The 24,638-nt window shown below is 38.0% G+C and overlaps 1 protein-coding gene across 1 annotated transcript; it reads right to left on the minus strand.

Annotated features, from left to right (window-relative positions):
• Nucleotides 1-1,088: 1,088 nt before the first annotated feature.
• Nucleotides 1,089-23,136, minus strand: tcf25 (TCF25 ribosome quality control complex subunit). Its single transcript, XM_086286218.1, has 18 exons — nucleotides 22,741-23,136; nucleotides 21,206-21,352; nucleotides 21,047-21,115; nucleotides 20,798-20,922; nucleotides 19,747-19,812; nucleotides 19,534-19,616; nucleotides 17,524-17,654; nucleotides 17,158-17,257; nucleotides 15,846-15,939; nucleotides 15,600-15,692; nucleotides 12,797-12,902; nucleotides 12,540-12,699; nucleotides 12,278-12,365; nucleotides 11,993-12,151; nucleotides 11,718-11,808; nucleotides 10,853-10,932; nucleotides 10,687-10,762; nucleotides 1,089-3,507 (listed from the first exon to the last, which is right to left on the minus strand). Exons 1-18 carry the CDS (start codon nucleotides 23,119-23,121, stop codon nucleotides 3,340-3,342), a joined length of 2,217 nt encoding a protein of 738 aa, XP_086142344.1. The 5' UTR covers nucleotides 23,122-23,136; the 3' UTR covers nucleotides 1,089-3,339.
• Between the last annotated feature and the right edge of the window lie 1,502 nt (nucleotides 23,137-24,638).

Raw genomic sequence — 24,638 nt, forward strand, 5'->3', positions numbered from 1 at the left:
CACTTTCCTTTCTGCTTTAAGAAAATGCTTCACTTACGCTAATATTATTCTAATCAGAGTCTTGGTGTCCAAAATATAATTTCTGAAAACTAAAAAAGAAAAAGCTCTGAAAACTTGCATTATACTTTCTGGAAAGCAGATTTAAATCTTTACTCGTAGTTAGCCTACTGTTTTGTTCTTAGATATTCTCATTTTAAAAACAACTGCACATATAAAGATGCACACGCCATGTCTGTGTGTATTTTTTTTGAGACAGTAATAAAGAGAGGGGTCAAGAGGGATCTTAACACTGTGCTCAAATCATATTTGCCCAGGTTCCTGCAGACGGAGGAAGTAGGTGCAAGTAGGGAACAAAGTTGGTCCCTTAACATAGACACAGCATCTGCTCCTGCAAGCACAAGCACCTGCAATGTAACTAAATAATCTAAAAACAGTCAGAATCCATTTGTTCTGATTTAACTGTGACCAAATGAGGGCTTGGGGTGTCATAAAATTCACCTGAGCTGCTAATTCAGTGAGTGTGGGAAACACATGTGCAACTGCCACACATGCAAGGCTCCCCTTCACTGCTTTGCAATATTTTTTTAAATTTTATTTTTGTTAAATCATCTTTAAATAATTATGGATGGTAAGTTATGAAAACTCTTTAATGATGTCTTAACAACAAAGGAAATTGTGTGATAGTAAAGATCTTTCTCTGAAACAAAAAACGGTTGGAAAACTTCAACCTAAACATTAATTTAGGACAATAATCTACAAATGACAATTATGCTATTAAAAAAAATCTAAACAGATGCATAATTCTAGATTTGGTGTAGACACTGTGAGGCAATTCTTGGCCTGGGTCAGTCTGACCAGGTACATATTGTGAAAACATTAAATATGAAATCTAAGGCTTAAGTAATCCAGGACAAAATCCACACATCTACCTGTGCTTAAAAATGATTTCCATTAAAAATAAGTCTTAAATAGCTTTAAGACAAATGTGCAAGTGAAAATCTTTGTGTTCATAGAGCCAAACGTGCTGTTTGTGGTTAAACTTGCTTCTCAAGCTAACGGCACAGTAACTTTGATACATATCCACACAATTTGTTAAATCAAATTTAATAATTTCAACTTCAACTTCTTGAGCATGTTTATGTGGTTTCAAATTCATTTGTATTATCAAAAGTGACAAGTCATGCAGGCAAACACGTCACAAAAAAAGTAGCAGACCGGCTTCTGTCCAGCTTCTGAAATTTGAGGATTTGCCGTGTCATTTAATTTATACCATGACAAAAATATCAGGGGTCACACGTAGTCGTGTGACTACGAAAAAACAATTCTGAAATCAAGTAAGTTGCACAAATATTTTATCGAAGAAAAGAAAAATTTGTTGCAACTCTGCATTGATTTTTTTTCAGGAATTTCAATTTGCTCTAGGTGTTTTTGTTAAATTATGTTATGGCAACTGGTTACGTTTAACCCACAGCACCAGTGGTAATACTGCAGTCCCATCAAGCAGCCTCTGAGCCGCTAATCTGAAAGCGCTTTCAATACAGCAGAATGATCACGTGAAAAGTTTTCACAACAACACACATAGCTCCAAGTGAATTAGGAACAATGACCTCATTTGACCATCTAGCACTGTCACCCACATCCTTGCGGCTCATTGGAACACAAAGTAAGCAGGTATGTTTCAAGCGTGTACAGCATCTCGCAATGATTTTGTCCTTTGACTGAGAGTAACAGACCTCAGGCTAGCTCGTCATTTGTGTTTGTATTGAAAAAAAAATGTTTGAACAGTGACTGTAAAGCATAAATGGGGTGAATCGTCTCCCATGGATAACATGAAAGGACACTGAGAAGAAAGGGCAACAGTTGGAGAGTGTTAAAAAAAAAAAAAATAAGCACAAGTTAAAAACGATAAATATCACTGATGATAACAGAAGCATAGTTACTGCTTCAGATTTAGTGTGCATGGAATGAGCATAATCAAGTGAGGTCATGAGAATCTGAGTGTACACAGAAAAGAGTTCATTTAATTACCAGTTTAAGAGATAAAAATGAAAACATCTGCCATAGCTGCGTTGTCAATAAGTGCAAGTAAACTGAAACTGAAATGTGAGAATCTGTGCCGAAGTCTGAGAGGTAATAAGAATATTAGAGAAAGAAAGCAGCAGAATTTAAACAAACCAAAAACAGTAGCCAAGATGATTAAGACAGTGAGTAGAAAATACCACGAAGACCAGAAAGACAAAACAAATCTAGTTTATCATGTTTAAGGATGCTTAAAATGATGTCAGGTGTGTACGTGGAAGACCTTTTCATGCTTTTTGCAACAGGTCACAACAGAAGTGTGTCATCAGGCCGAGCAGCATCTTGCTGAGGTTTGTGTGGTACTGTTTGTCATCAGAAATGACTCAGTTTGATTAAATTTATTACCAAGAGTCAAAACACTTTACATTTTTTCATGTGGCCCCCGTTATATTTTGGAACTTCTTAATTATTCAGCCGAAAAATCATAGAAGTCTCACAGTAAGATTATTATGGCTACAGAATCCCTGCAAAAATAAAAGAATTGCACATACGAATGCCTGGATGTGCATCAACTATAATTCAGTTCAAATTATAAATAAGACCTAAATGGATGGCATGACTAACTGCCTGAAAAGGCAGTTTCCTTTTTAGAAAAACAGAATTGATCAATTTAAAATGCTTTACTAGCTACGCATTAAAATATTCAAGTTAAAAAAAAAAAGTAATCATTTTAGCCTTCAAGAAAACTTCAAAGGATTTTTCAGTTTGTTTTTATTGGGAGTGATCAAATCAATGAGAATAAAAATTTTATGATTCTGTGTATATGTATTAAAGTGCAGATAAGCAGCAGTTTGCTTTAGAACTTGCACTCAGAATGAGACTACATGAATCTCACTCTAGCTTCGTAAAGCTTCCACTGCAGGTGTTTATGAGAGAAAATGAAAAACTCTCAGAAAGCCAGAAACCAGAGGAAGAAAAGCAGGACTTCTTATCCGTTAGTGCTGCTGAACTGACAATGCTTGGAAACTGATTATGGAACTAATAATTATAAATAATACACTTAACCTTGGCAACACGACAGGTCCAACTAACAATCTGCTTTCTGAGCTTGGAACAAAGTGTGCCAGGTTCACATCCATCTACATTACCCCAGTAGTATTTGTGTTTGTTTTTTAAAATCAGCCTACTATTCTGAAATTATGACAACAAAATAATATCCAGCTGTCCAACTTATTTTCCTTGTAATTATTAACATCGCTTTTTTTTTTTTTCAGTTTTATTCCTCTTCATCCATCACTTAGTCCACCTCTATCTCCTCTTTCAGTCCCATTCATCATCATCTCTGTAGGGGTTGTCCTCTCTTGGTGGCTCCTGAAACCGGATATTTGCCAGCATGTCCCTCATTGCCACCATTAGGCGATTTACTTCCTGGTTCAGCTCCTGACCAGCTCGAGCCACTTCCATGTCATCTTCCTGCCTCGGTGGATCCTTGAGAATGAAGGAGAGATTATTCAGTCTACAAACTTCTAGTGAGGTTCTTATATAGTGCTTTTCTACTCTACCAGAGGACTCAAAGCCCTTTATACAAAGTACCTCGATCACGCCCATTCACTCAAGTGCTTTTTTCTATTCAAGTTCTTTCTATCTAACATTCAAACACATTCATACTCCAGTGGAAGCATCAGGTTATCTTTCCCAAGGATATTTGGCTGGAACAGCCAGGAATTGAACCATCAACATCCCAATTAGTAGATGACCTGATCCATCTCCTGAGTTACCCAAAGTGCTCCGCTACAATGTCCTAATAATTTAACTTGTTCTCGGAAATGGTTAACCATTGCAAGACATTACTTTAACTGTACTGATGGTGTCCAAATAAATATACGGCATCTATGTTGGATATAGCAGAATAATCTAGGGTTCATGTTATCAAACACAACTGTAGGTTGTTTTCAGAAATGTAATTCTAATTTACGGCCACGTTGTTCTTTAAATATTAAACTCTTAACTATATTTCCTTTATCCATATTGTATCTCTTCCTCTCCATAAGTGGATAACAGAGTTGGAACGGTCCTGATGGAAACATGCCTCGGGCATATCCGTTAACAGTAAGCATGTACAGTTGACTGTGTGAGTGTTTGCCATACATTTACTGTATCTTAAAGTGGCAGAGATTGGTGTGTGCTGCATGCTGGCAGGAGCCTGTAAGACCAATGAAGACATTCATGCTCAGCAGGCCAGTCATTGGAAAACTGGACATAAACCAGACACATGTCATGCTCAGTGTAGCACGAGAGAAGTGCTTTCAATTTCAATTTCAATTTTATTTCTATAGCACATTTAAAAGTCACAAGTACAACAAAGTGCTTCACAAACGAACCATACTTGCAATTTACAACAGGAGAAAACAGTTAACAAAGAATAAAATTATAAAATAATAATATAAGAACAGGCATGAATCAGGGAAAATTAAGCTAAGTAGTTTGAAAAGCGAGCTTAAATAGATGGGTTTTTAACCGAGATTTAAAAGATTGGATAGTTTCCGACACACGGACATCAACCGGTAGGCTGTTCCAGAGTTTTGGTGCAGCGAAAGCAAAGGCCCGATCCCCCTTCGTCTTTAATCGAGACATTGGTTGCATTAGAAGCCCCTGATTAGAGGATCTGAGTGCCCTTGTAGGGATATATAGATTAAGAAGGTCAATCAAATAACTGGGTGCCAAGTTATTTAAGATTTTAAAAGTATATAAAAGAATTTTAAAAACAATACGGTATTTGACAGGAAGCCAGTGGAGGTCAGCTAGAATGGGAGTAATATGATCCTGTCTTCTAGCGCCGCTTAAAAGGCGTGCTGCGGCATTCTGGACTAATTGTAGGCGTTGAATAAGAGAGAGTTGGAGGCCTAAGTAAAGAGAATTACAGTAGTCCAGTCTAGAGGTTATAAAAGCATGAATGAGCCTTTCAAGGTCTTTATGTCGTAGGTAAGGCATTGCCTTCGAAATTTGGCGTAGTTGGTAGAAGCTGGTTTTTACCACTGCAGCCACTTGCTTATCTAATTTGAGGGAGCTGTCCAGCATTACTCCGAGATTTCTGACAGTGGGCGATAAGTGGCTGGCATAGGAACCTAAAGTCTCCGAAAGCTGTTTCAACGGCATGTGGCTACCAAAGACGATAATTTCTGTTTTGTTTTCATTGAGGGTGAGCGAATTATGCAGTAGCCAGTCTCTGACGTCACACAGACAATTAAGCAACGGCAATAGCGGGGATTGAAGATCCAAATCCAAAGGGAAATAGATTTGGATATCATCCGCATAGCAGTGAAAAGAGATATTGTGATTTCTAAAGATTTTTCCCAGGGGTAACAGATAGAGAGAGAACAACGTGGGACTTAACACAGACCCCTGGGGAACACCGCAACGAAGGGGTGCGGGGGAAGAGGAGTGATTTCCCATAGAGACAGAGAAAAACCGCTCGGATAGGTATGATTTAAACCATGAGAGTACTTTGCCTTTAAGGCCAACTACATGTTCAAGTCTTGAAAGGAGAATATCATGGTCGACCGTATCAAAAGCAGAGGACAAGTCTAAAAGAACTAAAACCACAGGGCGCCCTGTATCAACAGTTACGAGGAGATCATTAAAAACTCTCAGTAAAGCTGTCTCGGTACTGTGGTGAGGTTTAAAACCAGAAAAGCCATGAAGTGGATGTGGTGTCTTTGCAATAATCACTTTCACACATTAGATAAATTAACAGTTAAAGGAACCTTTCAATTTAGTCTTATTTGCAGAAAACAACCAAACAAGGTCAAAATGGGTTCAGTATAGGTCCTGCTTTCCATGCATTCATATACCATTTTCACACAGAAAGCATGTTTGCAATTTTTTCCCTTCCTCTTAACGGCATATAAAGTAAAAAAAACAAACAAACAAAAAAACAACTTTAAATGCAAGGGCTTTACTTAAAATCCACACTGATATATTTGCAGAGTAAAAGTACACCATTTAAACTGCCACATGTTATGAACTTGTTTACCAAAAAGCCTTTGAATGCCTCTTTTATGCAGAATCATACAAGCGAGTTTTTTTTTTATTATCAGCAGGTTTTGTGAAAAGCAGTACATTCTTTTTATATCGCTTGTGCCAAGTAGATGAAATCATCCTCTCTTCAGCACATTTTCCTTGTCAGAAACATCACAGAAACTGATGCTGTGAGAATGTATATTTACTGCTATATAAACCGCTCTTCATTTTTTATCCCTTCAACAACGGCATCTTGTAAAATTCTGCTAAGAAATCAGTGTTGGTCCATGTTAATTATGGCCAGCACAGATCAGTGAAAAGCTGTATTTTAGCAATGTTGTTTTAGCTGTCCGACTGCAATGATCAACGCTTGTAAAGCCTTTTCTAGTTAAAAGGTATTAAAGGTAAGATGCTAGGTTGAAATGCTGCAACACTGTGTTAAAAAAAAAAAAAAAAAAAAAAAAAAAAAAGGAGACCTAGAGAGTTACTGCAGGGAGAACGACAGTTGATACTTTTGCTGGTCTGAATGCAACTAGTAAAAAACAAAACAAAACATTGTTCCACGTCTCACTGTCTACCCCAGCATAAAAATGTATGGACTGTGTAATCTTTATACATTGGTTCTCTTTCACACAGTCTCTGAGCTGAAATGCAGATCATTCTGACAAAACAAGACGTAAGAAAATATCGAGACAAAAATCAGCCTCCCTGCTCATTCACCTCACTATTTGCTTACATCTTGTTTCTGAAGAATGGGCTGCTGACATCAATTAGAACGAAAGATAGTTAGTAAATCATGATGAAACTGAACAGTTTATGTAATGAAGCTTCCACGTTTTGACATTTAAATTAATCCAATTAACTAAACAACTTCCTATTAATCAAATATATCTTAAAAAAAATAAAAAAATAGATCCACATCCTCAAATTTCTCAAACATGGTTAACTAAAAATCTGTAATATCTGCATGAGCATTGTGAGCCACACTACACTATACAAACTACATAAACATAAACTCAGCGAGCTTTAAGCTGGTTTGTGTGAGACGGGATGAAAATGGTTTAGTGTTCACACATTAACAGATGAACAGAAGAACCCTGATTTTACAAATACGGGTGTCATTCAAGATGAACAAAATGTAAATTAATGAAGAAATCCAAGCACTGAACTTCCTTATTAGCAAAGAGAAAGCAGAGACATCGAGTCAACTTTGCACTTCATGAATTTCGTTTTCTTGAACTTGGAAATGGTCGACAGAATTAACTGTAATAAGGTCATATGCTTTCTTTGATATTTTTCAGTTTTGCTAGACCCCCCCTTTGTTTTACAAGAAAAATGTTCGCGCGCCCCCCCGCACGTGCACGCGCACATCCTCCAACCACACACCCATATTTTGCTCAATTGCGGTTTATTTCACACCTCAAACATTTAGTAAGCAATTAAGCAAATACAAGTAATCTGCAATAAATTACAGGTAGTAAGAAAATAAACTAACTGGGTATTTTTGAAAACGCAGCTGTTTCGTCCACACGTAAACGGCGTTTGGAATCACCGAAAACTGAGATTTTTTTAAAACTCCTTTTTGGCGTTTACGTGTGGACGAGGAATACAGAGTTCGTCACGCAACGTCAAAGGTATGTGCCCCTTTTCACGTCAGGCTGTGCGCCACGTTATTGTTTACATGAGATGAATTGCAGAATAGCAGATAGACAAAATACTGTTAATCTGACCATCTTCAGGTTTTACAGCTTACATATATACGCAGTTACTGTCCCTCTATTTAGAAAAGCAGAGGCATCACTGTAATTATTTTACTTGTAGTTGTTTTTTTTCCCTTTGTAATAATATTCAACATTGCAATCAAATCAAAAAATGCCTCTGTGCAAAATGGGTTTAAAAACATAAACAACTGTGGGATACTGTTTGTCCGTGATTTGAACCGGGGGACAAATTGTGGCAGGATCAGCCTGATATTATTTGTATCCCGCTGTAACTTTACTGTATAAAGAGCTAGAATCTCCAAAATGTCAGGAGTAGTGAGTCATTATAACAAGTGTTTGTGAACTAAAAATCAAAAATGTGGGATACTGTTTGTCCCTGATTTGAAGAGCCCAGCGCTGCTCCCGACAAAGGGAAAACCAATTAAGCAGGGGAGACCTACCTCAGCACTTGTGCAGGTGAAACCAAAGGGAAGATATTCTTCACCATATTTTCTAGTCTTTGGCTTAGAATGAAGTTGGTTTGGAAACATATTCAGCGATGCTTCATCTCCTGCTCTGCGTTTCTGTAGGCGCCCGTGCTAGCAGTGTCTAAGCCTTTTGTTTTTTTTCCCCCCTTTTCATACCGCGCCTCCTCTGCCATGGCACTTTGGGAAGGTCTGCCTTAGGGTGACCATGAGTCTTAAGAGGAAATCTTCCATCAGTCACGGATGTGTGTTAAAATGTTTTCCCAGATCGTTTACCAGCTCAGCCCTGCAGGGTGCTGCTATTAAATGGGTGTATCTGTGCGTGTCTGCTTTAATCATAAAACCAAACCAAACCGAAAACCCCCCCCCAAAACACAACTTTACTTGAAATGCATCATTCAGGGTGTTGAGGGCGAACACTAGACTGGAGTTTGCTTTGGAGGAGGTATGACTGTCATCAGAACGTGTCAGACCCACGGACCGTTTAGGAAGGTGAAAGAGAGAGTCACTTTATTAAACTTTATTACGGAAGAATAAAAATCTTGATTTATTATGTGTCTAATTTTAATTTCTTTTGCATAATTACAAAGTACCTGCACAGAGTAGAGGTTAACAACATTTGCTCTTGTCAGGAGGTGAGAGCCAGACATTTTTTAAATTCTGTTATCTGACACCAAATCAATTTATCATAACTTTGAAAATAATTGTTTATTGTATTTCATTTTTAATCCCGATTTTTCAGTTCTTCAAGTCCCATCTCTCAGGCAAAAATATGGGCTCAAATTGTGGTCATAAATATTTTGTACTTCAGTTTTGTATGCGTAAAAAGAATTTGTGTGCGTAAAAAAGATTTTTATGTGTAAGGAGAATTTGTAAGTTGAAACTCTGCACTCAGGTTTCAACTTACAAGTATGGATTTTGACCCTATTTTTCTTCCTTTCAGCTGATTGGTCAATGTCATGTCAATCACAAATTTAACTATCCAATCAGAGAACAGATGGGTTTGGCTGTCGGAGGGGTGCTTTTTTTGAACTGCAGGTCCTTGAAGGATAAATGCCCTTTCATGTCTCTTATTGCCACACCATGAAAGAAAACATTGGTGTGTTTCCAAGTAAACCTTTTCTTACAGGTTGACGTGCTTACACAGGGACAAGCAGGGCGTTTTCAAAGGCGCTGTTGACCTCGGAGGAAAAGCAGTGTTGTGGAAATGACACACTCTTCACTAGTTGGGACAGTTACAAAGCTTTCCTTGTTATGAACGAGAGATACGTTTTTATTAAACATTTGAACTTAATACAACACAAACTCTCGTAGAGGAGATAAAGTCAGAGAGATACACGTTTTGAAACGACAAAGATCAGGTGCATCTAGTACACCTAGAGCGGCCGCTAAAAAACAATATACAAGCAGAGCTCAGCAGCCAGTGCAACAAATTCTGGATCCTTCGCTCTTAAGTTAGCGGTGAGCACAGAGCATGCCGTGTCCGATGTGAAACGGCCTTTATGCTGCATAGTGTGACTCATAGCAGTGGTCCTGGTTCAACACTGATTTTGTGTTAAAGTAATACTAAAGTAATAATGGCATTTCTGACCACTGGTATACCACAACTGTATCCTTTCAACAGCTACCAGGTAAACTCTCATTCAAAGCTTTGTAGCTCCTTTAGTGATGTTTTATGTAAACTCAACAGACATCGTTGCAAGAAATCAGAGAACCAAGGAGAACATAATTAAATCACTTTACAGCCCTCTGAGTTCACCAGTTCATAATGATTCATTCACTAACTGCGCTTATTTGTTTCTTTTAAACTTGTGTGAGTTTTGTGTCAGGGGCTTATAGCTTAGTCACATGGTGTTACCACATGCACACACTATGGGTTCTTTATTTGTATTTCATGGTATTCTAAGCCTATGCAGCTGTTTAGAGAAGCTATAGCAGTAGCGTATGCTCTTGAGAGTGAGGAGGGACATCTACAGTATAACTGAATGTCATCCATCCATCCTTTTCCACTGGCTAGTTTTCAAAATGTTCCCCCAACTTCATCGTCAATAGCTTCACGTCAGCATTTACCCCTCATTTCTGACACAACCAACATGCACAATCAATGCTATACCACTGCACACCTTAAAAATGAAAGTGCATCAGAAAATGAGATAATACAGACCTACAATCGATATATCTGTCTGTTGTTTTATTGTAAGATAGCTTAATTTAACAGTTTGCAAAGAAACTAGTTACTCTCTCTTCCTCCTGTTTTGCTATGTGCATGTGTCTGTGTGCTTGTGAAAAAGACTCTGCTGCATGTCTGTGTGGCAAACGCAGCACAAAACAGAGGGGAAGCAAAACTCAAGTTAAAAACAAATTGTTATGAGTGCATTTAAAAGCTTCCTGACAAGCGTTAATCAATATAAAATCTAAAATAGACATTGACCCTAGAAAAATACTGATGTTGACTGACTCACCTGAATGTTAAAGTTTGGCAGCAATGACCGGAAAAACAGTGAGAGTGTACTCTCATTGGATGCACCAACACGCGGCCTATATGCAGACCCAAAAATAAACAAGTCATGAAGTTAAAATGAAAATTGAGACAAAAAAAAAAAAAAAAGTATAAGGATCCACAATTACCTTTCTGGTCGTGTATATGATATCACTGAGTCGAGTGGAGGCAAAGGATCAAACCCCATCACAGGCTGAGTGGTCACCTCCTGGTGGTGAAACAAATCCCCCCAAAAATACATGAATATAGAACAGAAAAGCTAGTTATCAAATGCCTGTGTGCAAAATGATGGATGGATTTTAAGCAGTCTGGCCTCTTTCTTCAGTAATTTGAGAAAAAAAGAAACAAAAAAAACTTAAGTTGTCCACAAAGTCCACTGCTCAGAAATAAAACTTTTTTTTGAGCAGTGTAGTTTGTCTTTTTATAGTTTAAAATCTACAGGCGATGACCTGGGCGAGCTGGAGAACAGCAGACTTCTGTTAGAGTATGAAATACAGCTGTAATCATGTGATTTTGAAGAAACTACATTTGGTACAAACCTTTAAATTAAAATTTATTAGACAATTGAATAGTTTGTAAAACAGCTATTGCTTCTCACAGGTCTTCTTTGCTCTAACTGCTTTCCACTAACCACACACCATAATCTGGTTCTGCCAGAGATTGTTTTCTTTGCACTGTGACTGTGTGCTTGTTCACAGGGAATCATTTCCCCACAATGACACTGAGATCAATTATTCTGTGATTTACAGTTAGAGATTTGGAGAGTGAACTGAAGACACTGAGATGTGTCACTAGCAATGGTTGGAGTATGCTTTCTGCTATCAGGGTGGTGCCTCAGACTGTTCAGCACCCTAATCAAGATAACGTAACCAAGAACATTTGAGGAAAAAAACAAAAAAATAAAATACAAAACATTTACACTTCACTTGCAATTTGCTGTGTGCAGTTCTCAGAATAGAAGACGCTGAGGTGCAGATGGTGATTGTTTCTTACCAGAGGCAGAGTTGAGGTGGCTTCTTTGATCTCAGAGAGTAGGACATGGCGATGGATGTTCCTTGGTGCACTTTGGTACCTCTGCTTTCTCCTATTAGAAAGACATGAAGGGGAAGGTTTTGAGAGGCATGTACTTTTAATTAAAGGAATACTAAGTGCAGAGGCAAGACCCAGCCCACAGTTAATTTTGCCTCTCTTTGTCATCAACAAATGCCTCCAATGTTTAAAAAAAACAAAAGAACAAGGAAAAAAAAAAAAAAAAAAAAAAAGCTGACTTGTTTTGGCAGTCCTCCACTACAGGGTCTTTGGCATCAACTCGTCGCAGCACTTCTTTCACCATCTCTTCCAGCCAAAGCATTACTGCAGCCTCCCTCCACAGAGTGCAAGTTCTCCCCACATACAGACCTGTCAGTTCAGCCAGAGCTGGCAGCTGCCTAAAGATGGAACAAGTGCAAAGAGCTTTAACATGAGGGTACAAAGATGGAAGAAAAAAATGTTTCAATTGTTTTTAAAATCCTGCATTGTGCAATAGTTTGGAAAATAAAGAGAGTATACGTTACCTTATCTGACTATTTGGACCAAAGAAGCTATGGGAGGTGACTGCGGCATCTGGCTGCACAGTACACAGATCCAGTAAAGGCATCAAGACTATAGTGGGGAGAAGGGAACACGTTAAAGGGCAGGGAATTTCAAAGTTACACTTTTCAAAAGGTGAATGGTAACAGTCCTGGAAGTTATTAAAATTCTTTAGAGTATGCCTTAGAATATGAAGAGCTAAATAAAGGGCAACCATTTGATTCAGTTCATTGCTGAGGGTCTAACCTGCAGGGAACATGATGAGGGCAATCTGCAGCAGCTGGTCGGCTTTGTGCCTTTGTTTGTGACTTTCTTCAGGGTCCATATTTTCCTGCTGACTTAGATGAAAATGACAAAGGGCAGTGGAGAATGCAAAGTTTGGCAGCTGAGACAGATTTCTGTGCTCCTGAAAAGCAAAAACAAACAATTCCTGTCACAGACTGAAAATTTAACAGTGGCACACTAACTCCGGCACGCACACAGAACGTAAGTGCACACTTTACCTCCCAGTCCTGATATAACTGAAGGACGGATTGGTACTCTCTGGATCGAAGTGCCAAGAAATCAATGAGCAGCAGCATGCAAAGAGGGTCAGAGTCCGGGTCCAAACTAATTCAAATGGGGAAGAAAAAAAATGAATATAAAACAACCATGACAAAGATGTGTCTTAGACTAAGTACAAATAAAACTATCACACCACGATGATCTGGGCTGCTTACGGTGTTTCAGACATTACAGCCACTGTTGGTTATGGCATTTAGGGATATTTAGTAAAGACGGCATTAATGAAGAGGGTCGAAACCAGACAGCTCCAAAACACCACTGCTTTGCTGTTTGTTTCCTCAGTAAATTTTGACCCTCAGGCAGAAAACCAACTGAAGTAACCAGGAGGGAGGTATTAATCTATGCACACAAGTCTCTTTTTACAATAGCTTAAAATCAACCTAAGGGCAAAAAAATAAATTCTTTAACAACAACTGTAATTATAACGACAAATAAAGTTTGTGTGTTAAACATCATAGCAGATGAGATTATTACTTATCTTCTTTAATCATCTCATATAATGTATGTGTAGCTGAACGTGCTAAAGATTCTGTTAAAGCAAACAGTGACTTAATATCTGCCGGTGATAAAGGGCCAGTGCTTTTTATTACCACACTGCTGCTCTTCAGGCCGGAACATTAAATCAGGAAGCCAGAATTTGATGAAAATCACAAAAAATATTGACAACTATATGAATAGTCTGCAAAGCTGAAGCTTATGGCAGCAGTGTCCCCACAGGAACACTTCGTGAAAAGCTTTTTGGTAAGTGATTTCTTAACATAAGAGATAATGATATAAACACATGGACTGTTTTTAAATTATGTCTCCATAAAAGTTTAATTCTATTATTTGTAAAAGACGGGTCATGATATTAGCCCGAATCTCAATACATGACCTGAATGAATGGTCTGAAACACATGTTCAGTTGTTTTTTTACCTTATAAATAATTCCGAGTCCATCTCGGATCGTTATCAGCAGACAGTCTCACCACATTAGTGCACATAAAAAAGGTGCCTCAACAAATTTGCCTGTTTAGTGTTTACTTTATAAAGAGAATAAAGGTTCCTCTTGTTTATCTAGAAAGTCATTTATGTAATACTTTTCATGTAATGGGACAGTGAAAGCGTCTAAATGTGCATCCTCTCTCTTTGAGTAGAAACAGATCGTGTTCTTTCATCGTTATTGCTCACATGTCCAATCAGCCCATTAATTCCTCAGCAATTAAGAAGGTAACTAGCAGCCAGGTGTTGCTAATCAAATGCAGCTGATTAACTGATCATCACGAGCACCTCGAGAAAAGCAGTTTTGACCGTTTAAACGTTTGGACCATTCAAGTGCGTTACAAAATGCCACGATCTTCCTAGGACTAGACGTCCCAGTAAATACACCCCATGGTTAGACTGTGCAATGCTCAGGGAAACTGCAAAAAATATTAAATGTCAAAGCTAATGACAGTGAAAAGAAAGCCTGAACAAAGATGGTTTATTTGGAAGCGTTGTTAAGACAAGGCTTTTTCTCTCTGAAAAGAACATGCCAGTATGCCTTAGGTTTGCACAGTTGCATCTGAACAATGTTTCAAAAGTCTAGTGCAATGTCCTTTGGACAGATGAGACCAAAGTGGAGATGTTTGACTCGAATGCACAGCACCACATTTGGTGAAAACCAAATAGCATATGAGCACAAACATCTCATACCAACTGTAAAGCACAGCTGGAGGTGATGATTTAGGCTTAGTTTTGCAGTCACAGAATCTGGCCACCTTACAGTTACTGTGATGTTCAAAGTGAATAAGACCTCAGACACTGGACAACATCCATCTGGCAACCACTGGTTGCAAAGGAAATGTATTCCCTGACTGTTTTCCAAGTGGTTGCTGGCAGTTACCGGATGAAATTGGTAACAAAAGTTATTTAATCCTGCAGCAAAAACCTCTTAGCAACAGGTCACTAGCAGATTGACTTGATTGTCAGTAGTTTGCATGGAGCACACCGACTACTGCGTGGTGAGTGTTTGTACAGAAGTTGGCATCTTGCAAAGAACCTCTGCAAACCTCTCACAAATCAGTTGGACAAAACACATTTTTGCCCCGTGAGCAGTGGTTGTACCATGTCCAATATGACCATGTGTACCATGTGATTGAGAGTTCTCAATCACTGTGTTTATGATGTCACAAAAAACCTCTACAGAAAAGTATTTTAGAGTCAAATGTGAGGCCATCTGTTTGAAAATTTAAGTGTGACTGAAATGTGGTCATCCACAACAGGACAATCATCCCATACCCAGCAGCAAATCTATAACTAAATGCTGAAAAGAAAAGAATCAACATGTTGAGATGGCCCAGCCGGACCTCACCCAGACTTGAAATGCTATAGCGGGTCTTTAAGAGAGGTGTGCATAAATAATTCCTCACAAATATCACTGAACTAAAGCAATTTTATACAGACAAGAGGCCAAAATGTGAAAGGCGATAAAGTCACAGAAAACATGCAACTAAACAAAGTCATAGAATCATTGGGTGCACTCGGTTTTTCACAAGAGTCCATAATGTTATGGAAAGGTCAAAGACTTTTCACAGCACTGTAAATTAGCTGTTAAAAAAAAAAATCTGGAACATAATGTTTTATACATCAGTTAAAGTTTGTTTGAAGGGGGAAGAGTCTGAATGGGGAAGAGTGAGGATTTATTATTATTGCTATCATAAATGCCTCATATCTAATTATGTAGCTTATCCTTTCCCACGTTTTAAGCTTTTCTTTTTATACCTCAGGATAAGTTTGCAGTACTCCAAAGCTGTCCTTGGGCATCCTCTCTTCTCCAGGAACATCATGTGCTTATACAGAGCCAGATAAAATGCTCTGCAAACAGGGGAGATTGAATTACTGAATTGCTGAGTTCAATCACTTCATAAATATATAATTTAAGTTGAAAACTATACTGTAGAGTCTACAAGATGTTTAACAAAAGTTGTGTAACAACATTTTTAAAAAGTACAAAAGGGAACAACCAACCTGTTTTCTGGTCTCAGATAATCCAGTCTGCTGGTGCCCGACGTCAGACTGAATAAAGGATGAAAAGCACACTCAAAGCTATACAAAGCTCGCTCTGGAAAAAACAAAAATACATGTTTTACTTAGGAAATGACTATTAATAAGTATACAAGGCTGCATCATTCCACCTTTAAAGTTTTGGTACACGAACATGTACCAGCAGTGAAAACAACGTCTCTTACGCCTTCAGCTTGCATTTGGCTGGCGCCGTGTTACTACGTAAATCAGACAAATTATCCCTGCAGAGGACAAAGTATCCCTGTGGTCTTCTACACAAACTATTTCAGAGACATAAATAGGATGGCGCCTGTGAAATTAAACCCATCATTGTCCTTTGCATGAATTTTGACTTGTTAACAGTGGCTAGTTTGTTTACTCACAGTATATCAAGGAACTACCTAACCTCTGAAATAACTACAAATATAAATCAATGTGGAGAAAGACAGTTTAGAAATGAGGTAAAATGCATTTTTACTTGAAATTATTACAAAGACAAAACATCAGATATTGGAAGTGAATACATTTAGTTGATTAGAACAGACAAAAAACAGGGGAAAAAAGTCAACTTAATACCAGCAACACGGTTTAAAAAAGAAAAAGAAAATGACAAAACCTCAATTGGCACCATGTTACATCATCATCACCTATAGTTTAGAAAGCCCAGCATTTTTGCTTTAAATGGTTTTAATTGATCGAGAGTTCAGATTTTTTTTTTTCCATTTTACAAATGATGATAAAATACATTTTTTAAATTGTAATTATACTGAAAGAAATGGAACATTAAAAGCTTGAATTCTAAAGGTATTCATATACCAAAACAAATTAAGTAATCAGTTAATACTGAAAAAAAGTACAGTATATGCTCGGTCCTCTTAGTGATGATGAACAACAGACATGCACTTAAGCTTGTCTTAAGGCAGAATAATGCCTTAAGACAGGCTGCATTTCATGTCTGTACCAAAACCTCGTGTCTACAGCAAGAACAGAAAGAGTTTGTGTATTAAGTCACTGAGATCAGAACGCCAGAGTGGGTGCAGGTCAAACAAGTGAATGAAGCACAACCCAGTTAAGATTCAAAATTTCATTACAGTCTAAAGATATCTGAATAAATCACCATCGTACTTGCAGATCATTAGTTTGCCTTGAAGCTAGATGCGTCATTTGCTCTTAACAGATTGTGGTTGAACAGAGTGGATCCCCAGCTATCATCATTTAAAAAAAAACAAAAAAAAAACAATGTATTTCATGACACAGAGCATCCAATGATCCTCACCAATAAGGTCCCTAGCCATCTCCTGGTCTTCTTGTATGCGACAGACATCAGAAAGTTGCAGCAAGGAATCGATGTGGTAGGGGTTAAGCTGAAGCAGGGCCTGGATCAGAAAGGACACACACACACACACACACACACACACACACACCTTATTGGCGTCTTTAGTCTTCTTGTTTTCCACACTCAAATCCATCATGAACCTAGTTTATCTTTACATTGCATTTGCTTCACGTTATTCATTAAATGATTAAAATATTTGGAGTTTTTCAGTGTAGATTTAAATGTTTTAAAGTAAAAATTAGTTGCCAACATTTAGGTTGACACAGTCGTCGGTGTCTACACACACAACTGAAGAATTTCATTTACCACAATGTTGTTGGGGTCCATGGACTCCACGGCATCCAGGAACTTGAACTGCACTTGTTGGTATTCCCGACTGTGCTCAAACGTGAAGTAATGAACGCCGTCCTTTGTCTCCAGTAAGGTCATTGAGATTCCTGCGGAGAGGTCAGGCAGGAAGGAACAAAGCATCACGTAAAGAAAAGCACAACTCATGTTACATTTAAAGTCACTCTGATAAACAACTGATAAATATTGAAAAAAATTTTTTTAATATATTAAAAAAGATTTTTACGTTAGATGAGAAAAATGTGATTCAAACAAAGTGTAAGAATCGAAATTGAACAATTAAATAACCCATCAACGATAACTTTCAATATGTTCACAATTAGGGCTGCCACAAACGATTATTTTGATAGTCGACTAGTCACCGATTATTTATGCGATTAGTCGACTAATCAGATCATCATCCACTGGACGTAAAACTACAGCTTATTGCACCAGCAGCATCTGCTCTTATATAACTATCATTAGCTTACAGCTTTAAGCTTTTAAGGTGCTAACTAAAAATAAAGACAAGATGATAGTTTATTCAATTTTAATGAAATTTGCAGATTGTTTCGGTAAAGTTTAATAAACTCCTTGCTATCTAAAATATAACAGGACACCGGAGTATATTCTCCAGCATCTCACACTTCTGATAATCAGCTGTCTGCTTGACGTTTATTCAGCTGTGTAAAAACTATAACTTTAATCTCAGCCAAACCGATTTACTCAGGAACAAATAAAATACAAAAAAAAAAAAAAAGCCAAACAACAACATTTTTGATTTATCTAAGTGACTCATATATATTTAACCTGAGTCACGAAAGACGGCGGTGGGTTTGAAAACAATTAGCCGGGAGTCCGGTGTTCTCACGGCGCTAGTGACCTAGCCCCCGGCTAGCTATCGAGCTAGTGGGTAACAGACGTCTCCGAAAACGTCGGAGCGCTTTTGAAAATATGTGGTGTCCTGATAAACTGAGCCGATATTTGAGGTTTACACAGCTACATTCTCGCCTGAAAATATGTTAAACGTTTATTTTGTGACCCAGAAAGAATAATAAGAGTAATATTAAAACTAACTAGCATTCACACTAACTAGCTACCGCCATTGTTGGAAACTAAGCTGGGCCGCGCTATGAATTCTGGGACACAGCTGCTTCTTCTTCTTCGGGGTTTAACGGCAGCTGGCATCCTTGTACATGCTGTGCTGCCATCTTCTGTTTCAGTCCGTTATTACACTTTTAAATCCTGCTATTATTCCTGCGTCTTTTGCGATCTTACAAAGCTTCAAACGACACGTCGACTATTAAATCAGTCGTCGACGATTTTGATAGTCGACGTAATCGTGACTAGTCGACAAATCGTGGCAGCCCTATTCACAATGAGGTGGTCTTACGATGGGAGTATCAAATAACATTCACTACACGTTACACCTAAATATCTATTATAACTAGCACAGTTTAGAACTTTTACCCTAAATGTAATTCCTTCAAACTACAAGATAAAGTAGCATGAAAAGGTCTTAACACCATTATGTGCCTGTCAGCTTGAATTATGTATAGTTAAAAGAGAATAGATCAGGAGCTTTTGATTGATATAAATTGCTGTAGAAACTAATTTATCACAGCTATGTGTGCTTTTGTGTGTCTTCTGCTTTTGCTGTGTCATATAAGAGCTTAACAGGCAAAACTGTCCTCATCCTGGGACAACTGAAAAACACATGTGCACCAATCTAACTAAACATTTATTTACACAGAAAGCTGCCTATACACTGAGTGTCATCAGTAGTGTTCTTGTGGGTGTTTTGGCATTTGAATCGTATCCCAAAATAACCATTAGGTAATCACGAAACTTTTCATGTTTTAGTTTCAAACAGCAGCATGCGACACACAAAGTCAACCTTTGATCAGCATCATTAAAAGTATTACTGAAATTATCAGCAAATCACGCCACATAAAATTCCTTATGATTAATTAATATATAAAAGTATACCTGGGCGGCTGAAGCGAGGCCAGCTGTCCTTTGGACTGGTCATCCAAGTGCTACGGTGAAACTGTCTGTTTCTCTGTCGAGGCCTAACAAAAAAAAGTGCAAGATTATATTTTAAACTATAGATGATATAATTCATTTACTTGTTTAAAAAAGTGGCACTGACTACTTTTTAAAAAAAAAAAAAGAAAAAGAAAAAAAAGGTTTTGCTATTACCTTTGATCCCCTAGAACAGCTCGAGCCCCAAAATATCTCTTCAGCTCCGTCTCAGAGTTGAGATTCCTGAGTTACCACAGAAATTCAAAATGAAAATGAAATTCACTTTGAACTGGTAGAAGAAATGCATTCCAGTTAAATCCAAGTTCAATTTCAAAACAATATCATACAGCAGACAATTTCACTGAGGACCATGAGAAACACACCATATAAGTGTTGAGATTAAGAAGTGGTCGTACCAGAAGCACACCCGATTTCAAAGCTGACTTTATATCAGTCAGAGTACAGAACCAAAATAAAACCAGGTCATCAGTGTAATTGTTTACTGCTTTGGGCACAGACGAGTTTCACACGATTAACTGTATTTTTGCGAGTTGAAAGCAGCAAATAAGGTTCTCACAAAAGCCACAGGAAAAATACAGTTGAGTGGAAATGTCTCAGTGGCTGTTAATCACCTTAACATTATAATTTGACAGTGCAGAATTTGCACATTTATTTGGAACCACCCAGCTGACTTACTGGTACAAAAAAGTGTTTGTTCTGTAACAGTCTTTTAATGCAGAAAGGAACAAATGATGCTTTGCCACCAACACTGGTGATTTGTCTTGTGCAACATTTTCTAAACCATTTTAACTTTTTGCACTTTGGTATTAATAAACTGTTGTACAATCCGAACGACTAATGGCCTTATTGTGTTTTGTTTTTCTTCTGTGAGCCAAGCGCCACCACATGGCAGCATTTCAGAATCACAGAAATTATGTTTGAGGCTAAAAACTAAACAAACCAACCTAAAACTGACTAAATCAAGGAATTTCAGCTGTCCACTGTTTAAAAAAAAATCCTAAAGCTATAAAATGAATGAATTTTTTGTTATTATTTTCTAACTAATGCAGTATGCTAAAAAAACTGATTTTTGTGTACAAATATATATAGAAAGATAAATGCTTCTGCCACCTTGCTGGTCAGGTTTGGTTAATGAAAAATGATCCTAATGTGTGTTATTAGGATCATTTTGTGCCATTTTTGATGTCTTGATCAAACATGTCCTCACCTGTGCTCCACATGTAGCACAGGTCTTCTGTCTGACACTCCAGAATCGTCATTTTGCAAACTCAGACCGTTAGACTGCTCCAAGTTTTCCAGCAATAAATCAATGTTATCATCTGCTGCAGCCTCCTGAATGTAAAGCACATACACACAGTCAGTTCAAAAAGAGGGGATCAAGTTATGCATACTGTGAGTTTAGCTTCTGATTCTGAAGCATTAATTAAATAAATAGTGTATATAGTAAATATGTTACCTGTCCATCTTCTGATGTCACTTTTGTCTTTTTCTTCTTCTTCTTCTTTTTAACTCTGTCTCCAGGGGGCTGTTAAAGAGAAGATACACAATAAGATCAGATTTCCATGGACCTAGAAGACTGCAGAAGTGCATCACTGTTGCTTTGTTTTCATTTTACCTTGGCTGACTCTTCCTCGTGCTTTTGATCCAGTTTATCGGTGTCTCTATTGTCATTCTTTGCTGGGTCGCTTGTTTTGTTTCTGTTTGGTTTCTCTGCCTCTTCATCAGCTGAAATTTTTTCTCCTTCGATGTCTGTACTACCGATCTGGTAAAAATAGGACATTGGCACTGAAAGCATCCCGTCACAACACGGCACAGCTACAACTCCAACACAAAACAATACCTAATACACGAAAGTCTGTGTTCATGATGAGAAGGTATATTAAGATGACATTTTAACCACAGCTTGTGGGTGAATTGTGACTTAAATTGTGGGAGGAGTTCATATTTTTAGTTCTATTCTGATCAATGGAGAATTTAAATAAACTGATCTATGTAAACAGTATTGATATGAAATGAGCTGAAAATTAAAAACAAACAAACAAAAGAAACCCTTTAATGCTGGTGACACTGTGACAGAAATATTTTTCCTTCATGGCCTTAAGTTAAGACAAGTTATTGTCCTATGAAAAAGTAATTAGCCCTAAATTTAATAACTGGTTGTGCCACCCATGGCAGCAAGAACCGCAAAGTGGGAATGAGTCTTTCACATTGCCATGGAATAATTCTTCAACTGTGGTTATAATTCACAGGGTTTTCAAGCATTACTGGCCTATTTAAGGTCATGCCAAAGCATCTCAGACTGAGGCAAGTGATGCCCGCAGTTCTTTAGATGATGTTCTGGGCTCTTTTGTGGCCTCCTGGATGAGTTACAGATGGAGTGATTTTTGTAGGCCAGCCACTCCAAGTTCACCACTGTGGCAGGTTTTCTTAACCTATGAATAATGACACTCACTGTGGCCTTAAGAGGGCTTGGTAACACCTTTCCACCTTTGTTTCTCATCTGTTCTTTAGTTTCTTTAGATGGTAGCACACTGTGTTGAGTTTTGAGATCTTTTAACCTACATACTACACTTTGTCTGACAGGTTCAGTTTCATCTAAGTGATTTATTGATTCAACAGGTCTGGCAGTAATCAAGCCTGGTTGTCAAGTAAAATTAAACCAAAGTTTCCAAAAACATGTTAGTGTGACAAATAGGGGGGGAATCAGGAAGGGATCAGATACTTTTTCACAGCACTGTAGGTTTCAGTTAGTTATATTAAACACGGTCTCACAATAAGTAGAAGTAAGTACAAAAGGCAGCGCCTGTACGACTCCCAACCCACTAGGATTATGTTCGTGTTGATGAGGAATCACACCGACAGCTGTCGATTGTCGGTCCATGTGCAATCAGCCGTACAGGGCATTTTAAAGGTAAGTTTTAAAAGAATAGTGACGCGCTGAAAACAAATACCAGACCTTTTCTGGCGGTGTTCGTTCTGATGGTATAGACAGAGCCTACATTTGGACGATTTTCTAAAGCGACAGCCAGCTGGGCATCATGTCATACGGCTAGTCCAGAGAGAGCTAGCCGTAAACAGCTGCCATTAAGACACTAACTTTATGCTAACTTCATGATAAGCATGAGTTGGTGGATTACACCGTCACCTTACCAACTCGTAAATGTTGCTGAAATTTTTCTGAGCCTTGCTTTTCTTTGCCTTTCGGCCGTCACTTTTCTTGTTGGAAGGAGAAACGTTAGCCGTGTCCAACTGCTCCTCTTCAGCCTCAGCCTGCTCCTCCGGGGTGTCACCCAAAGTTAGATCCCCCAAGTCTAACGCCTCCTGGCCTCGCTGTTTCCCTTTAAGCCTTCGAAGAGCCCGGGTAGACATTCTCTGATACTCATGAGGTACATACACTTGAATATTAACGACTAAAACTGTTGTTTTGCTAGCAGACAGACACAGCAGACTAATAAACTGAGGACGAATTCCATTGGGTTCCTTTTCTTCTTCATCGAAATGTTTCTGCGCTTCTCCGTGTGTTACTGCCATCCATAGGATAGATGAGGAATTGCAACAATAAATATAAAACTGTCACTACGCAAAGTACGTAAGAACAGGAACAGGCACGCAATAAATTGTCAAACTAGCAAGACAGAGGATGGGAGAGCAAGATATATGTCTACTAGGGAATAGGGCTGCCACAAACGATTATTTTGATAGTCGACTAGTCACCGATTATTTTTGCGATTAGTCGACTAATCAGATCATCATCCATTGAACGTAAAAGTACAGCTTATTGCACCAGCAGCATCTGCTCTTATATAACTATCATTAGCTTACAGCTTTAAGTGTTTAAGGTCTGTGCTAACTAAAAATAAAGACAAGATGATAGTTAATTGAATTCTAATTAAATGTGCAGATTGTTTCGGTGGAGTTTAATAAACTCAGCCGATTTACTCAGGAACAAATAAAATACTGAAAAAAGCCAAACAATAACATTTTTAAGTTATCTAAGTGACTTGTATATGTTTAACCTGAGTAGGGCGGTGGGTTTGAAAACGATCTGCCGGGAGTCCGGTGCTCTCATGGCCCCCGGCTAGCTATCGAGCTAGTGGGTAACAGACGCCTCCGAAAACGTCGGAGCGCTTTTGAAAATATGTGGTGTCTTGATAAACTGAGCAGATATTTGAGGTTTACACAGCTACATTCTCGCCTGAAAATATGTTAAACGTTTATTTTGTGACCCAGAAAGAATAATAAGAGTAATATTAAAACTAACTAGCTGCCGCCATTGTTGACAACTGCGCTGGGCCGCGCTATGAATTCTGGGACACAGTTTCTTCTTCTTCGGGGTTTAACGGCAGCTGGCATCCTTGTACATGCAGTGCTGCCATCTTCTGTTTCAGTCCGTTATTACACTCTTAAATCCTGCTACTTATTCCTGCTTTTGGGATCTTACAAAGCTTCAAATGACGCGTCGACTATTAAATCAGTCGTCGACGATTTTGATAGTCGACGTAATCGTGACTAGTCGACTAATCGTGGCAGCCCTACTAGGGAATACACAACCCAAGCCATTAAAAGCCATGCAATTTAAATAACTTGCGCAATTAATGACGCTAGATTTATCGATAAATTATCAGAACTTGTAAAATGTGTTTATATGACCTACATCTGAATTTCATACGAGTTGAACTTATTTTGACATTTGTTAAGTTATGTGTTTCTATAGATTTTCCACACTTATTTCATTATTTAAAGAAAAATCATGAGCATTACAATTAAGATCAGTTGTTTTATAATTTCTTTTGAATGATTTGAAAAATAACAAATGAATCAACGAAACTGATTTCATAACTAGTCTTACTTTGCCTTTGGATCAACATCTAATGCAGCACAACTTCGTTTGTAGTTCTCTCGTTGAACAGGAGGTGGCAGAATTAACCTACTTTATAAACAAGACAACTTTTCTAGCAGCATAAAGAACCCGTGAAAATATGAATCATATTGTCTTGATGATTATTTTAAAAATACAACATATACATTAAAAATGCTAAAAATAGGGA

This window comes from Aulonocara sp. 'chitande type north' Nkhata Bay, linkage group LG1 (genome assembly GCF_057382095.1).
Source record: "Aulonocara sp. 'chitande type north' Nkhata Bay isolate Kocher_YH1m ecotype deep benthic linkage group LG1, A_spYH_male_GT1.1, whole genome shotgun sequence".
NCBI lineage: Eukaryota > Metazoa > Chordata > Actinopteri > Cichliformes > Cichlidae > Aulonocara > Aulonocara sp. 'chitande type north' Nkhata Bay.

Excerpts from the sequence above, each read along its gene's own strand:
- tcf25 (XM_086286218.1), bottom strand. The coding sequence starts at position 23,121 with ATGGCAGTAACACACGGAGAAGCGCAGAAACATTTCGATGAAGAAGAA. Across the intron at positions 19,617-19,746 it reads GCTGTTCTAGGGGATCAAAG|GCCTCGACAGAGAAACAGAC; the intron begins GTAATAGCAAAA and ends TTTTTTTGTTAG. Across the intron at positions 3,508-10,686 it reads TGCCAAACTTTAACATTCAG|GATCCACCGAGGCAGGAAGA; the intron begins GTGAGTCAGTCA and ends TTCATTCTCAAG.